This window comes from Glossina fuscipes, unplaced genomic scaffold (genome assembly GCF_014805625.2).
Source record: "Glossina fuscipes isolate IAEA_lab_2018 unplaced genomic scaffold, Yale_Gfus_2 115, whole genome shotgun sequence".
Classification (NCBI taxonomy): Eukaryota; Metazoa; Arthropoda; class Insecta; order Diptera; family Glossinidae; genus Glossina; species Glossina fuscipes.
Genome location: NW_023998458.1, coordinates 1562435 through 1580771, shown reverse-complemented (window position 1 = coordinate 1580771; position 18337 = coordinate 1562435). Strand labels below are relative to the sequence as shown.

Genomic DNA, 18337 nt, shown 5'->3' with positions numbered 1-18337 from the left:
TTTAATTGAATTAATTTCATTACACATAAGAGGTAAACTGATACGAGACACAAAGTTCCAAATAATAATTTGATCAGAAAAAAGAAATGAAAATGAATTCTCAAATTAGCCAACACCTCCAGCAATTTTCTGCTTTCCAATGGTTTTTTTCTATCCAACGCTTAAAGGTGGTCACACACACACACACACACACACACACAATCAGTCTCTTTCTCTTTCTCTCTGTAGAACACTTCAGTTGCTTGATTTGTTCACATATTCATGTTTTTATTGCTCACGTGCTTAAGCTTTCTTTTGTTTGTAATGAGGAACATGTTTTGATGATAATGTTGAAGGGTGTGTTACACTTTATTCATAATAATAATAATAACAAATTACTCCATGCATATGTGTTCAAGCAAGCGTGTAAGGGCATCATACAGCAAACAAACAAGCAAACGAACTCAGCTTTCCTAACCTTAATCATTTCATTTTATATATATATATATATATGTGTACATATATATATGTTTGTCGTTATTATTATTATGTAAAAGTGTAATTCTCTGTTTCCCCTCAAACCTTTTTATTTATTTGTTTTTTTTTTTCTATTTAGATTACGTTCCTTTTCTTTTGTTAATATTACTCACGGTATTGCTTTGTTGTTGTATGTATCGCTTTTAATTGTCAACCATTATGCTTGTTGTTTTTGCTGTTGATATAACCATAATTTATGCTATTTTCTCCCCTTGAATATATTCTTTGGTGTTTTCTTTTTTTTTTTTTTTTTTTTTTTGTCTCTCTGTCTTTACTGCACAACATTAGTTTGTCAGTTACTTCGTTAGTTGTTTGACATTACTTTTCTTACCACTTCAGAGTACACGACTTGTTGCATTGTATTTAAAGTCACGACTAATGCACAATGAGCCGTGACTTTAATTATGTTCTTCTCTTGCATTTATAAAATTCTATACGCATCGTACAGAAAAAAGGCCAAGCCCCCTGGTTTATAGCTATTGCTTCCGCTTTATAATTAACTAGTCTTGTACCTTGCCTAATGACCTTAATGGGTTTCGTTTTAAATGGAAATAAAGGGAACGCATAAATTTCATCTAAACATTTCTATGCATTTCTCGGCCGACTTGAGGACTTTGTTGTTACCTTGGAGAATCTAACAGACTGTGACCAATGCCGCAATTGAACGATTGTCTTTACGACAAAAGCTCTTTTTGGCAAAAGGAAAAATTCGCAAGGCGAGTCTTATGAGAAGGGCATGCGGCTCCATGTCCTCCTAACCTGTTATGTGTGCGAAAGTCCCTAACACTTAATAGGAACGCTAGCCTATGAGAAACCTCAACCCCATGATGCTCCCACGGGGTATTGCAATCCTGTTCCCTATAAAGATCACTCGCTTAGCTTGCATAAGTGCCAGATGGTTAACACAAAACGATGCAGTCATCAAATCGTGTCATTTCGTCTTGTCAAATAAAAACATCCTATGTCGAACTCTTAGACTTGAACGGGGACACCATTTCTTTCTAGTAATAATAATAATAAAGACACTTGAAAAATAGAAACCCAACATTCATTACCAGGAGAATATTATAATGCCGCTCTTCTCAGGAATATGAAAAGCATGTGCGCCTCCGTTTGCCCTTAAGTTATTCTCACGCGTTCTGGGAAATCCCTCAGCCTTTTGCGAAATTTAAATTCACGATTGCCAACTGCCCACGACATGGAGTATTGCGTTAATAACAGCTCTCCTCTGGCCTGCATGGGCTTGTGTACTCCTCTTGAATATCGAACGCACCATCGTAGAAGAGGTTTACTGAAAATCTCCGACCAATTGCACTGCAAATCCACAAGCAGAAATTTGCAACATTTCCCCAAGTGCCAAAGTTGCTAAATATTAGATAGGTGCAGTCTTAGCTTTTAACGCATATTTTGCGATGGCCGAGAGGAGACATATCGACAAAACAAACGCCATACTGCGACACCCCCAAGCCCAGCTATTATTTCTCTACCCCAGCATATATACGTAGCGTACTTTGACTAAGATTTACTTTGGAAATTGAAAGGATTTAACTTTTACATACGAGCGCTACCATATAAGCAACCTGGCACCTTTTTTTAATGCATATTTATGGAATATTTTCAATATGTGACCGAGTACAAGAGTCTCGGACCAAGTCTGCCTTGCCATCTCCATATAATGCAAAGCATGACAACTTGTCTCAATAAGTTCGAAAAAACCGATCGTCCATATTGTACGGAATAACGGATGGACGATCTATAGTCGAAAACTATTCCTAACGCCAGGGCAAAATAATGAATCGATTTGGTTATCTTTCCATGTCGATTGGAATATCGATTGCTTGACACTTGCTGTATATCAGTCAGTTCTTAATATGCTCGTATTGCTCTATGGGTTTAACTTCGCGTGCAATGCAAATTCACGAAATACATTCGATAAGAAAACGGAATTTCCAAATATTGAAAAAAGAAAAATAATAAAAATAACAGCAGATAATGGTTTTTTTAGCTGTTGTTCTCTATGTTGTGAAATAGAAATGCATAACGAAACTGTGAGTTTCCAAAAAAAAAAGTGTTGTTCGCCTGTGACCGAATCCTCTACATCCACTAACTAAAAAAAAAAAAAAAAAGAACTATGATAACGCGAGGACGTGACTGATTTTTTAAATTTTTGTATACATGGAACGTTCTATTATGTACTTAGTCTAGTTTATGAATAGCGAGCAACAAAATCCAAAAAACAGGAGAGTTCTCAGCTTAAAGTGGGCGTAAGCTTTGCACGATTTGCTCTACCAGCTACTTAACATGTTCAAGAAACATTTCCATATTGCACAGGCGGACAGAGGGACATGTTCAAATCGATTGCGAACTTCACACTGAGCAGAAATACATGCATTTCATTTACAGTTCCCCTCTGGTCCCTGCAATAAACGACAAAATAAAAACGCTTCCATCCTTCGGTGGCGAGTATGAGAAGTAGAACTCGAACATATTCGTGACCAACCGAATTAAGAAGCAATCATGTAAAAGTCGGAAATGCTAAAAGAAGCGTAAAGCATGCAATCGTATAAAAACATGAGAGTTCAGTTTCTTAATTATGACGTCAAATGGTAGGCGGACGCCCACGATAACACGACCGGTTGCTCACGTCAGTTTATGTACATGTATAACGTTATTCATTATTTCATCTTATTACGCAGAAATGAAATTTCGCACATACATAGTTCGTATTTCCCTTTACTAACACGATGATGGCATCTTAGGTAATAATATCTAGTCGCTTAAGAGACCAACCAGGAACAACAGGAGTATAGTAAATATTTAAAATATTTATTCATGGCTGCTACATTTTTTTGTTTGATAAAAAATACTTGCTATTTTTTAGTCATTAAAAATTTTTAAAAGTGAACTATTTTTTAGATTTGATGTCAGAGGAAAATTAGCGAAGGCGACGTCTGATAAGCGGTTGCAAGAACTCCTTTGCTGTGCCTTATAGATCAAAAAAGGACTGATGATGATTACGATCAATCTCAAAATCAAAGGACTTAACCAAGTGGTTGGTTGGAAGCGTGATTATCAAGTCGACATACTAGGGTTCACAACCTTTAGTGGCGTAGGACCGTAGGATCGTAGGATCGTAGCCGTAGTGAGTGCTCAGTCGGTAAACGCATAACACTTTTACAACTCTCTCTCTCTCTCTCCCTCTCTCTCTCTCTCGCAACACTTCTTTCCGATCATTACGATGTTACACGGGACATTGACTATATACTATGAGTGCGGAAATATTAGAAGGGCTAAAACGATAGGGCCCCACAGTATTCGTCAGACATTTCTTCACTATGGATTGGTAATTCTTTCATTCGATGCCTTATTATCTTTACCATATCCGCCTGAGTAGCCGAAAGCGAGGAATCTCGACCAACAAGTCAATGGTCGTTGGTTCGAATCTCAAGTGCGGTAGAGTTCTTAATAAAAGCCTTAGGTGCTAGTGCTTTTAAGAGTTAAGTCTTAGAATTTACTTCTCTGGCGAAATTAATAATAATAATAATAATAACATCTTTACCATGAAATTTTTCTTTATTTTGAGCTCACATATCTTTCGTCTCGGCAGAGGGTGCTAGAGTAAGTTTGTTTAGCAAATTAATCATAAGCTGACATAAATGAATGGGTATGAGGCAACTCAATTATAAAACAGATGGGATAGACTATCTTGCAAGAAGTGTGCGTCAGGTGACTTCCCGTGTAGTCCGAGTAAAGGGATAGACGCTTTCCTTCTTTTTGAACGGGCAGCCAACGACACCACACGACCGCTTTGATATCTAAGTAACTAAGTCTTTCGAGCAATGAAATCTTTAACCGCCTATCATAATTGGTTTTTAAAACTTTCCCTTTTCAAGAAGGAAATCATTCACTACTGAGTATTTCATCAAATCGGAAAAATTGGAAAATCTAGATTCATTCATGAGTTCTATTTGAGCGAAAACTACGTTTTAATCAGAACATTGTGCTCTCTCTAACTAAAGCTAAAACGGCTTTAGGTTTCATTTAATGATGGTCCAAAGCGCGTAACGATTCGTAAAGGTGAGCTTATTCAGATCAATACATAACCAAGTCTCTGTGGTGTGTTCTCCTTACAGCAACTGTTGGTCAGATTCAATACAGAATCCCTTCAAAAGCAATCCCTGCTCTTTGCCCTTAGGAATTTTGTGGTGGAGATCCGCTTATGTCTTTGCCTCCTTATAAAAATAGTTTAGATTACTTCTGCTAGCCTTACCCTCACTTGCAAATTGTAATCGAATTCGTTTTTTTTTTTTCGTACACTGTGGCAGAGGCGATTGTGGAGTCACAGACATGAACAAATATCACCGTTGTGACCACGAATCATCCTTAACCTCTCCATTAGCGCATTGAATTGAAAGGGTCTATCCCTTTATGGTTGATGGTCACTAAGAGATTCTTCGCGATGTCAAATGGATGCACTTTGGTTAATTATTCAAAGGTTTTCTTCTTTAAAATCAGAGCAAAAAATTTCTTCGTTACTCAGGCATGTAAACCAAATTATTTGATAGATTGTCTTGGTATGACGGACAGACGTATCTAACAAAGATATGTTTGCATAGCTTGGAATGGCATCTCTACGTTTCCTGATGTCCGATTTTCTAAATGTTATTTAAATACATATAGCAACAAATAATCTCTGCGTAGTTTTTGTTTTTTTTTTTTTTTCGTCTGTGAAAACACGAAAGAAAAGAATTGTGTTTATGGGCAATTAACGATCTGTGAAATATTAGGCATTCGTATGCATGCATTCATTGATTTATTTTTTTAAACGAATTGTGCTTAAGAATTTCAAACTGCAATTAATCAAATGAATAACGAGTTTATCACAATAAAAAGCGGAAATAGAAAAAAAATTAAAAAATGCCAGAAAACATTTTCTTACTTATCAGTCAAATTTTATTTGTACGCGTATTCTACACGTAACTCCTGCTTGTCCTCTACCCTTGTCTTCATATTCTTTGGTCTATAGATATCCTATATATGCGGTTATAAACTTTTAGATGCTGTACATAGATACATAGATACATGCCTAGAAAAGATGCTTTTTTGTTCCCCTTTTGGGGTGTTTTCATTTTTATCTGTTTTTCTTCTCTTTTTTTTTTCCTTAAACAGACTGTACTTTCACGCATTCATGTATCAATTCAATTATGTTGTCTTTAGTGAATGACACATGGCCAACGCAAATAATGCATGAAAAATTCATTAAAAAAATAAATAAATGTATGCATATATATGATAGTGTGTGTGCGTGTGATCTGTTGACAACAATGCTACATTAAATTTTGTTGTTTTTTTTTTTTTTTTTCCTTCTTTCATTTTTAACGTACAAGTGATGTGAATAAAGTTTTGCCCAATTGTGTTAATAGACATCAAGCTTCAAGTGTCACGAACGCAACAATCAACCACCAGACAATACCATACATAAGCAATTGAAGAATTTATGTGAAATTAATGTTCCCTATATAATGGGCCAAAGAACATAAAGTTTTCTTCTTTTTCTTTTTTTATTCATTTGTTTGCAATGCATGTTAACATATTAGCACATAAAAAATAACTTAACACACTGTTCGAAATGCATTTTTTTTTTTTTTTTTTTTTATCTACATTTGCATTTTTTTATTAAGTGTTGGAATTACGCGTCAATGACTGTAGGCAATATATGTGCGATTAACTCGATTGAAGTTTAGCTTTAGCGTTTCTAATATAAGGAGATGTTACTCGCTTTTGGATTAGTCCCGTTTGATTTGAATGGAAAGATCTAACTAACCATTCTATGAATCTCTTGAGTTGGTCTTTGCAAGAAAAATTAAACTTGTCTTCAAGTAGTTAGTTAATTTTACGTATAAGTCAAGTGGTACAAGAAGAAAGAAAGGGTGCATGAAAAACCAGTGCCAGCATATTTTCATCCATCCATAGAAAACATGAAAGAATCTTCTCTGGCGGTGAAGAACATTTCTGATAGAATCACTCATTCATTGTGGATGCACTGAATGCCAATATACAAGCGACTACGGTTTAGATGATTGGAAAGCATTATAAAGAGAGTAGTGGTAAAAAGATTTCAATGGATCTTTCAGTGAAAGGCAACGCGATTAAAACCCTCTACAAACGTTTCAGGCAAAGGCAGCTCAGGGACACTCACTTTCGATAATGTGTCGCGCTGTGTATGGGCAGAACAACTGTGCAAGAGCGCTGATGAGAATGCCCGATAGTGGTACCCATGCGTCAACATGGCGCAGCTCGTATTGCACAGATGCTTAACTAACCTCGCATGTATATGGAGGCATCGATGCTGCTCTAGTTGACTTCAAACATCTGACTGAGAAAAATTATTTAACAAATGGATTCCCAGTCTGTTGTAACGTTTTCAAATGAAGAATACAAAAAAGTTACCAACATTTCTTACTCCAAGCGATATCATTAGTGCATTTAGCTGCAAAGTTTCTGATTAACCAAACTAAGTCATAGGATCCTGGAAGTGTGAGTGAGTGTGAGTAAGCTGGAACTTGATTTTCTTTTAAAATTTATATGTGGCCGGCCGCCTAGATGGATAGCAATGCTCGACATATGAAAGTGTTCACAACATTAATTAACGCCAAAAAGTTGCATGAAGCGGTGGCAAATAGTTGGGAAAATTTCCTTTACAATATCTCACATAGAATCCTTTCTTTTTGTCTGTAATTAGCTTAAAATTTTGAAATTAAAAAATTTCTTTGGTTTTTTTTTTTTTTTTTTTTCAAAAAACTTTTCAGTTTCAATTAAATAAAATAAAGTAAAAGAGATTATATGCTCTAAAAATAACACGTAAACTCAATGAAAATCTCAAGTAAGTAATCATAACATGATGAACGCAGAAACACGCACTGGAATAAGGAGTGAGTCGCCTGATATATTACATATCTCTACGGTTTGTGCGGTATGTTGTCTGCTGAAGATTAATGCTAGTTTCAAGCGGAAAATAGTCTATAGAAGCAAAACACACATATACACAGCAGACATTATGAAGTGTAAACAAACGTATGTAGGAGAGCATAGAGTTGAATAAACAACAAAACACATATGTTATATAAATGTATATGCATGTAAACTTAGCATGTAACAACATACTAGTCCGCAAGAATTTATGAACCCACTCCGCAAAATATGTATATAGATGTATACGTACACCTAGGAACAATTCAAATGAAATTTTTAGTACAGTTAGTTAAGGGATTACGACAACTTTACTCTATGACATTAAAAAGTGTACATGTTATCCATGTACATACTCTGTCAATAAAGTACCAGGAGAAACATTTTAAAAGTTAGAAAAGCTTACTAAGCTTACGACTTGGGTTTACTACTTTTGCCCCGAATTAACATATCGAGCAAAGAGATTCTTTAAAGTATCTTCCGGGGGATTGTTTGTGCGAGGCCGTTAAAAATGTTGGAAAGGATCTGCAAAAATCGATTTTCTTTAACAAGCATTCCAAGAGTAGTAAGGAAAATATTAATTTTCCGTGTACCCACGGAACAAGTACAAGGCCGATATAATCCTAAACGTAGGCATGAAAGAGTGAGTCACCGTTTACACTTAATCTTCTCAGCCCATGATATCAACATCTATGAGATCGAATTCCAATAATCCGTTTGGCATTGTGCTACTGGTGTTATCCCGAAAGCTTTCAATTTTCTTCAGAAAAAGCTAAAGATATGGTCGAAGAGTCTAGTCGGTGCAGTAATCTTTAAAGAGATTGTTTTAGTCCTAACCGGACCACGATTGCACACTTGAAGCACATTTGAACTTTGACTTTTCAATTATTTCATTACACATTTACCATATGTACGATATTTTACGCTTATACATAGTTTAGATATAAATGAATTTAATCTTCATTATATAGTATGAATAATGCTTCATTATTCCCGTGATTCTGATAAATGCCTGAAAATCACAACGTTATACAAACACATGAAAGCACGAAAGATGATTGATGCTTAAACAGCGAAAGACTGACACTCAACTATCAAGTTAATGCTGATCGTTTTCGATTTTCCATTATTCTCGTGAGAATTAGTTTCCAAAGCCCAATCAGTAAATATGGCGCATTTTTTAAAGTCTCGTGTACATGGCTTCGCCTTTCGTTGAAACCTTAATTAACGCTTCGAAAAAGGCGAAAAGGAGTTCGCCTAACCCATCTACCCTAGCAAAGAGGTTCTAAGAAGAAAGCTACTGGGAACTGAGACGGAAGCTTCTTCAACGATTGCATTAAATTTTTACAGGAAGTACTTATCTAGAGTAGTAGTTGGGAGAAATTTTCAAGAAATAATGTTTTGTATTTGGCAATTCCCGACACTTTTTTGACATCTTGTATAATGACAAAAGCAAAGAAACATACACGAATACAAACACAATCCCGGGAAATGTCAATGTACAGGCGAGTATGTGCATGAGGGGAGAATAATGCTAAACAATCATAGTGAATATGCACGACGGGATAAATAAGCGAAACGAGCCTATAAGTATGACGATGGCAAGGATGTTAATATTGCATTTGTACGTAGGTTGTCTAAAAAATTTTCGACCCGATGCACTTATGCATGCCTGTATATATATTCATATGGAGGAAGAAGACATCTATTATTTTTCCGGTAGAAGACTGTAATGATCGATATCTCGTAAGGTGTCGATCAAACAATTTCAGATTTATGCTCGTTGTAAAGGTGACTTTTCGCACTAAAAAAATGCTTTGGCCCGTCATCGAAAATATCGATAAAAGCACAAAAATGACCAGCCACGAGCTAAGAATCGACCATAAGCGCAAATCTGGATTCAACAACAAGCTTGACATTTGAGTGCCACATCTATTAACACAAAAAAACATAATGGATCCAGTTTCCATCTGCGAGGCCAAACGGAATGAAATTGACCCGTTTCTTAAACGGATGGTAACCGGGGTTGAAGAATTGGTCCCCTACTCCGACGGTCGTAGGCAAAGCGCGATGAAACAGCGATTACCATGTATTTCTTGCATTTGTTGGCCTCCATTTTTGACATCCTGAAGGCACCAAACAAAAAAACAGCAGAAAATTTTTTTTTAGTGCGAAATGTCACCTTTCCAACAAGCACAAATCTGAAATGGTTTGAGCGATATTCTACGAGATATCGACCACTACGCCCATCTACCGAAAGTATAATGGGTGTCTTTTTCCCCAATCTATTATATAGTTTTTGTGAAAAGTTTTCAGCCTGAACATGAATACGGCAGCATTTACTCTTGTTAGGGAATTGGCTTGTGCATGCATGAAAACTTTAGTCATATTGGAGCCGCAGTTATCGTTTGAGCATTGCTTGAGTTAATCGATGTAATTGCTTGTGTAAAACTGGAAAAGATAGAAACTGGGCAAGACAGTCACAGTCTGCACCATTATTTTTCACAGATGTATTCCTCGTTTTACAGGCTTATCTACCTCACGATTTATGACGGCACAACAAGTTGTATTATGATAAGCGATAACTGACGTTCCGAAGGAGAAGGACAAATCCCTTTGAAAGCGGCCCTACTTATCCTGAGGTCCCAAAATAAGAAAATGAGTATAAGCCATTTTTCCAAAGTTGGTCAGTATCGAAGCCTAAGTGGACATAACGTTGGGGATAAAGTTGTAACGCTGATAACGACGAATCTTTGGACCGATCATATGCTAAAAGCACGAACGAAAATATCGTTAAAGTACCACCGAGTGGTTACAGGTATAGAAGAAGCTATGAATAAATCCAAAGCTGACCACACATTCAGTGCCACTCAGTGTATTAAACCAAAAAACACTTTGCCAAAATCGCAAAGGTTTTTGCCCTATTCAACGTATTCTGCAAATACGATCCTTAAGGGTGCTTACCTATTTACAAATCAGAAAAAAAATGATCAAATGTTGAGATCATTACGGAAACTCGAGCAGACTTTGAGAATCACGACAAATGGTTCGTTAAAAACGTTTTGAAACATTAAGGAAGGATTGGATTGATTCTAGCGCTCTAAAGAAATGGTGGAGAGAATTCTTTGGCGGAAAATTTTCAGACAACCCTCGTGTGTACACAAACATTCAACTAACTGAAAATTTTTTTATGCTGTTATTGTTAAAAGACACACATTTGTCAACCATTTAAAATCGTATAGGCGAAGGAAAAAAAAAATATAAATAAATAAACAAATAACTCCAACATATCCTAATAGTTAGAAACAACAGTGAAAACGGAATGCATTTCAAGCAGACACAAGAGAGAGAGAAATAAGTGCTTACTCAGAAGTAGTATAAAATCCGAACAATTTATCCAGCAATAGTCAACGGGAAGTGTAATTATTGCAGCCACCGTTTTAATTTTCTTCTTATTTTTTTTTTTTTTTTTTGTGTTGTTTTGTGGAGATCGCGTATTTAACCCCTGCTATGCTCTGCAAGACCGTACCGTACATTAGTATAGTTTTTAATAAAATTTAATATTAACAAAAAGAAAATAAAGTGGAAACACAAAGTAAAGGAAAAGAAGTCGTAGAGGCAGAGAGAGAAGGGGAGAAATAAATATATATGTACATGCATAAATACATACATACATACATACGTATCTACATTCATTTACAGTTATATTAAATGCGTCGTTTTTAATATAAATATTGAGGTCGTGAGCATGGCACGCGTTCTAAAATGAAGCTAAACTTATTTCATTAAAGCGCCAAAGCTATTGTAGCTTAAGTGAGACGCCGTAGGCTTTTCTTTTGATTTGCGCCTAACTTTACCTGTTCTTCAAATGTATTATCATTGTATATTCTTCGAATATCTTAGTTTAAAAGTTTCTACTAAGAAAGTAATTTTAATAGTTTTTCTATCATTCATTTTCATTTTTTTCTAACAACAACAACAACAACAACAACAACAACAACAACAACGTAATAATAGATCGTCTTGTACAATGACTAACCGGGAAGAGAAACATGTAAGGAAATGAAATTTGCTCTAAAACGAATTTTAGACAAGATTCTCGGTCAATAAGTAGTTCTCACAAGGCCAAATTGAAGTAATTACGTTATAAACTCATCTGAGTCACTTTTAATCTTTCATCCATCCATTCCCAAACTGTAAATCAATTTCATCAGATTAAAGCGATTCGCATCAAATCGAAACAGTTCTACCAACTGCAGATATACGTTGTCAACATTATATTGCAATTCACTTAAGCCGGCGTATATTAAAAAAACTATAGCACTCTGTCTCTGCCCAAGTTTCTTAAGCTTACTGTAGATCGATCACGATGGCAAATACTTACAAAGCTCTGGTAAATACGGCAAAATGCTAAAGTCATGTAGCTATTCCGTCCGACCAGGAACGCTATCGCCTTCCTTCCCCATTTCTTTCCTCATAATTTTCCCTGTCCATCACTCTGCTTCCATACCGACGGATTGAAAAATAAGAAAATTAATTTCTCCCCTTACCAGGCTCCCCTAGAGTAGGAAATTTGCCATAACTTTCTGGTGCAATTGTTAGTGTTCCGCGGAATTTCATTTGAAAACACTACCAAATAACGCATTATGCATTTCTCTTGACCGGTTATATTAGATTATTTTGTCAATATTTGAATTGATATTTGGTAGCGGTGCCAAGTTCTCGCAATAGTGTACAAGTTTTTGCATTATTTTCCTCACATTTGACCTAAGTCGGAAAGAAGCTCATTACGTCCGCCTGTCTGTCCATCTATACGTTTATTATTAAATTGTCGACATTTGCAACACTTCAGAAAGAAAGTACGAGAAAGAACGCCACATAGTAAGCCACGGCTCACAACTAAATACTTTAAAGAACAGCTTTTCAAATTAAAGCTTTACGTGAAAAATGATCGAAAAAGTAGTCCGATCCGAAGCATTACGAAACACGTTAGTGTACCAATGTACATCCAAATATCTCATAGGTTTCGATTTGAAAATTAAGCACAAAAGAGCAAGAGAGTCGTACGGACTGACAAGTTTAGACAATACAATACAATAAAAAGTGTGCTTATTTCAACTCTTTCTTCCCCTACAAACTTAAGATCCCCCGTCATCCCAAACGGCGTAGGGTATAAAAAGGGAGCTTTGAAGAAGGCGAACCAAGCAATCACCATTTTTAAGAAAATGTCTGGTAGTTATTAGCTTATAGCAATCCGCAGATTAGGACCATTCTCAACGCAAGCTTTTAGATGACTTGACTTTATATTCAGATCACATGGAATAAAAGCAATTAAATTTGGGCTTTTGTTTTTCTTTTCAGGATCGTTTCGTTTTAATCACTAATGTCGGCCTTTTTTTCCAGTCGATTTTAACTATTTCTTGACTTAGTCTCTCGAAGGGCTGATCGAATATTCACGCAAAGTTGCTAATGTGGGCATCCTGACCGATCTTATACGTCAAGCGGTTGAAAGAATCTTTAAAGGAATCCTGTATCAATTTTTTCATTTTCTATCTCCAAAGATATAGGTAGAATGAATAATTAACGACTCACATGGATCAAAAGAATATTTATAGATTATCGAGCACTAAGATATATGGCGGGATGTTACAAAAGTACTGACAAATTTAATGTTACCCTTTCCTGTGATAAAAAACGTAAAAAGTACTAGTACTAGTATTTAGAAAACTAGTTGTTGAGGAGAAACGAAAAAAAAAATAATAATAAATAATAGCATTAAAAAAAAAAAAAATTGCTTTGATTGCAAGAAATTACTCAATGTCGTTTTAAAAACAACTAAACGTAATGTGAGAACTTTTTTTTTTTTTTTTCAAATAGACGTCGAGGAGCTTCCATTATGCATTAAGTGTTGAGAACGAGATATTGTTTTAACTACATCTTGGAATAGAAAGCAGGCGTATTAAGTTAAAGTAGGGAATACAAAAATGAATAAATGAAATGAATAGATAGATATAATGAAAAATTATAGAATAGAATAGAAATTTTAAGTAATGTAACGTAATATTCTTATAACATTTTTAAGAATACCTCTGCTCCAAGCCATCCGAAGTAAATGCACTTTTGTTTTTAATTGACATTTCTCACTGATGTTGCTCCAAATATTTAAACTAGTTTCAAAACAAGCCAAACCATAAAAATCGGACATGGCCGAATCTTAGATACCCTATATCGGTCCATTTTACGCAATTCTTCATTTACTTTCATGAGAAAATGTCAAAATGATAACCTTCTCTCCACCTAACGGTATATTGAAAAGCTCTTATATGTATGCAAGGCAGCCTCGAAGTAACTTGATCCAAATTTTGCAAAATTTAATTTCTTCTTAAAGATCTTGTCACTATTCAACTATTTTGACATAAAATACTAAAAACTGGACTTTTGGTGCCTTAAAAAGTTATTCTTTACCATGAGAAGCCTTTTATGCCTTTTTTTAGGTTCCAAAAAATGGACTTGCGTAGTCTAAATTTGGTGCAGCTCATTTTTATGTCACATTACTTTGGTGAATCAACTTTCATAGGAAACTATTAAAAAGTAGACCTGTTTTGCTACATAAATATTTTACGTGAAATCACTATTAGGGATCAATTTTCGTTGTAAAATATTTTAAAATAAACCTTTTTGTCATACAAAAGCTTACAATGCCCTAATCTGATCCAATGATCTTTTATATCGATTTAATATAAGAAAATACCATTACTCGACCATTTTAGTCTAAAAATTTTGCATATTGAAAATTTTTTTCATACTACGACTTTTTTAAAATCAGACGTCTTATAGACCATGAATGTAGAAATGATGCGTCCCAATCCATTTTCATATATGTTTCCCCCTTGGACCAAACCACGTTAGAATATCTCAAAAAATTGCAACTTGTAATGCATGTGTAAAACAATTCAGAAGATGATTCTGATTCGATTGATATAATAAAAAATTAGTCTATCTCAAGTCCTTTTGGGTGTTACGAACACACACTTAATATGTACCACAATGTACCACAGGTTGTAAGTTATAAATGCCTTTGGCGAAAGTCATATTAATACCTATGTACGGATCCAGAGATGTTAATATGTTATGTGCATATAGTAACCGGAATTTAAAAACGCTATTTAAAAACACATATGGGAGATATCGCTACAATTTGCGTTATGCGGTAAGGATTTTGCAAGGTTGCCGCTCGGAGCGTATCTCCGTGTGTAGTGGAAAAAGAAGAATCCTTCGCTAAGCTAACTAATTTTAGTTTTATATTTTCGCTTTTCCTGAATTTTACTTTCAAAAAGAAATCCACCTGAGTGTGGCAAATACAAATTTTTCAGTCTAAAGAAAGTTCACTGAAAAATACTGAAAGGCCTTGAACCTACGAAAAACGTTTAGACAATCGAGATAAATTTCATTAGAAATCAGAAGGTCCACTTCAAAGCCCACATAAAAAAATTTTTGCTCAATAATTTATCTTTCAAAATTTCCCCCGACCGTTGCACAGCTAATAAAGCTTTTTTTTAAAGATACATCTAAAGCCAGCGTTCCTGCAGGAGGACCTGCAATTGGTTTTCCACTTATTTCCCTGCAAATTCGATTAATCATGAATGCCGGTTTTCTATATAACCCTTTTCTTATTCATTTTGTCGGAATTGGAGAATTCCGCCCAAAGGCAGTCAGACGGACGCAGAATTTGCAAGTGAAGCATGTATCTTATTTCAACTTTGAAAGTTTCAACCGTATTCTAAGCGATCCAGATACTACATTACCACAAAAAACTTTTCCTGAAAACTCATTACAAACTAAACAATAAACTGTAGTTTTAGTTTTCTCTTAAGTAAAAAAAAAATAAATAAAACCGATAGTAAAAAATAAATAAAAACGATAATTACGGTCATTATCAGTTTGTGCATGTTCAGGAGCTAGATTTTCACTTGACCAAATTTATATTGTGCGCGATCCACTCTATAAAGAAAACAAAAAAAAAATTGCCGCTTATTCAAACACTCGCAACACACAGAGACATAACATGCGCAGTCATCTTGCACATGTACATATTTAGCATAAATGTATATGATTACGAAGTTGAACATACATTGTAACTAATAAAGGTAAACCAGTTTTGTATTTGTTTTCAAAAAGTCGAAAAAAAAAGTTAAAAAATGAGCAACAACAAAAACCCGCACAATCAATGTGTTAGTGTGTCTAATATTTAAGCAATCTTTTCATATATTTTTTACAGTTGGAGTTGGAGTAGTTGTTGTTTAATATATAGAAATTCCTTTAGTAATAACACAGCAGGAGATCGAATGCATTTTTAAGGTCATATATTGAGGTATAAAATTCAGTAAATATACGCATACTTTGGGCTATCTGTTTGAACTTTTTCTTCAACTAATTACTTAATGTATTAATACATTTTTATTCAAGACAAAAATTGAGTTGACCTCATACGAGATAATATTATAATATATTCCTTCGGAGAGTAAGAACTCTTATTTTTTTATTTATTTATTTTTTTGGATGCTTTGTAATCCTATCCTTAAAGAATGACGGAGAGAGCGAAAAGAATGAGCGGGAGAAGAAGTGATTTTCTTTTAGTCTCTATTCTTGAAAAGGCCAAAAAATGTAACAATGAAAGTTGAATGACACACTGAGGGCAACTGTTTACCTAAAAGCAGGAAGAACAAACCTTTAAAATTATATTAAAAAAATAAATTTATTTCGCTAGATGCTTTAAACATGTCGCGGGCGCCGTAGGTCTCTTATTGTGGTCGAAAAATACTCCATCTTATTAACGTACTTTTTTTTACATAGGCTTTCAAGATCCACCTTCTATCATTAAAGTAGCTCAGTATCACTTTCCAACACTATTGTCCTTGTTTTCGCTTTTTCCCCTTTCGTTTTATTCTTATTGTTTTTAATTTCTTTTTTTGCTTTTCTTCTATTCTAGCTGATTAATTTCAATTGTTGTTGTTCTATCAAACAACTTGTTGAATTTATTGATATTGTCTACAATAACAAATGACTGCTATGATAACGATGAATGAATGAAAGGGCAAGAGAGATAGAATCATAAAATAAGATAATGATAATTAACTCACCAATTCCGAACACTTGTTTGTGACTGCATTCGTTCCACACCGCCATCGTTATTATATTTGTAAATATTTTGTTGTTCAATGCGAATTAAAAAAAAAAAAAAAAAACAACAACAACGATAACGACAATAACAGCAACAATAGAGCAACAAAAAAATATTTAAAATTATATATCTTTTTTTTTTTCTCAGGCAAACATTTACAATATGATTTCACTTGCACTCAAGCAATATGTATTTGTTTTGCCTGTAGACATGTCGTCATGTTTTTTATTATTATTATTCTTTTTTTTTTTTTAATATCACGAATGTGTGTGCATCCAAAATCAAAATTGTACACTAATTAAGCATAGACAAAAGCTTTTACGCGACAAGAAAACGCAAAATCCAGCGGTAAAAATAAAACATTTTAATAAATCTTTCCATCACTTTTTATATTGCCTTCAATTTAATAGCAATTAATCGTTTAAGAAACTGAAGAAATTTTATCGAATAAGATTTTACGATGTAACGGTTTGTTGTTGCTTATCAAATTATTTTTGGTACATAATTTACTTTGAGGCCAAAAACTTGTCAACTTTGATATATGAACCCGCATTTGAGTAAATGTGCCTCTATGTATGCATGTGTATGTATTTTATGTTACACTTTCAATATTTAATTATTAAGTTCGCTTAATGAAGATTTAAAAAGCTAAATACGAAAACTTCATCCGCTCACAAGAAATCTTAGCAATGACAACTAAAAAGCAACTAAGAAAATGTTTGAAATGTTTTTCTTTTCTTTGAAAATTAAAAGTAAAATTTACTTTGCTGCCTTTGCTGTACAAAATGGAGAGAATAAAATTCGATTTCTCAGAGTAATAGTTACTTTGCTGTCTTTGTTGTACATTTCTTATGGATACCCCGCAAAAATGCTGTGCATAAAACTCAATTTGTCAGACTACAATTTATTTTGCTCTCTTTGCACACATGTTTTTTACCATGCTGCCAGGGTTGCCAAGTTTACCGAAATCCATGTCAATTAAAATTGTATACAAGTTGATTAAAGTTCAATTCCGTAAGCAAATTTAATTGTATTTTAAAGAACTCATGTTGCTTAAAAAATATTTTTTAACTGAGCGGTGAAAATGCGTTTTTCTTCCCCCATTTTCTTTTTTATCCTCTTACCGCAAAAGCAAAAGAATTAGAACAAATGGTATTATTTTTTTTGGTTACATATGAATTATTATTTTTAGTCAGAAAAATAAATTCTAAAACTAAATGTCTTAGTCTTAAAGCACTAGCATCTAAGGCTTTCGGCTTAATTAAAAACTCTACCGCACTTGAGATTTGAACCCACGACCATTGAGTTGCTATTTGAGACTCTTGCCTACTCGGCCACTCAGGCGGATACATATGATAACAACAAAAGGACCATTAATGAACTTAATATTTTTTAAAATGTTTGCTTTCAAATTATGTGATGGGGATTTTAAATGTCTATTAATAAAATATTACATCTATTTGCACGCTACAAAGCCCACGCACATAGAAAATGAGACGATCTGTTTTTTTTTTCATTTAATGACATAACCAAAGCCGCCATTTGATGTTTAAAAATCGAATGCCATTACAATTTAAATGAAATGACATAGAAAAGTAAATATACTTTTCGAGAATGTGTTAAATTGAAATTGTGGAAAAAGTGCTTAGAAAATATAAAAAAAAGTCAAAA

The 18337-nt window shown here is 34.3% G+C and overlaps 1 protein-coding gene across 2 annotated transcripts in view; it reads right to left on the bottom strand.

Moving 5' to 3' along the window:
• Positions 1-17324, bottom strand: part of LOC119640154 (dedicator of cytokinesis protein 1) — a 58151-nt gene extending 40827 nt beyond the window's left edge. The window contains exon 1 of one of the 2 annotated variants that reach the window (XM_038038002.1): positions 16626-17324. In XM_038038002.1, coding sequence (XP_037893930.1) covers positions 16626-16671 — 46 coding nt within the window. In that variant the 5' untranslated portion in view covers positions 16672-17324. The remainder of the gene's footprint in view (positions 1-16625) is intronic. The other variant, XM_038038003.1, reaches the window with a different exon arrangement.
• Positions 17325-18337: the final 1013 nt, after the last annotated feature.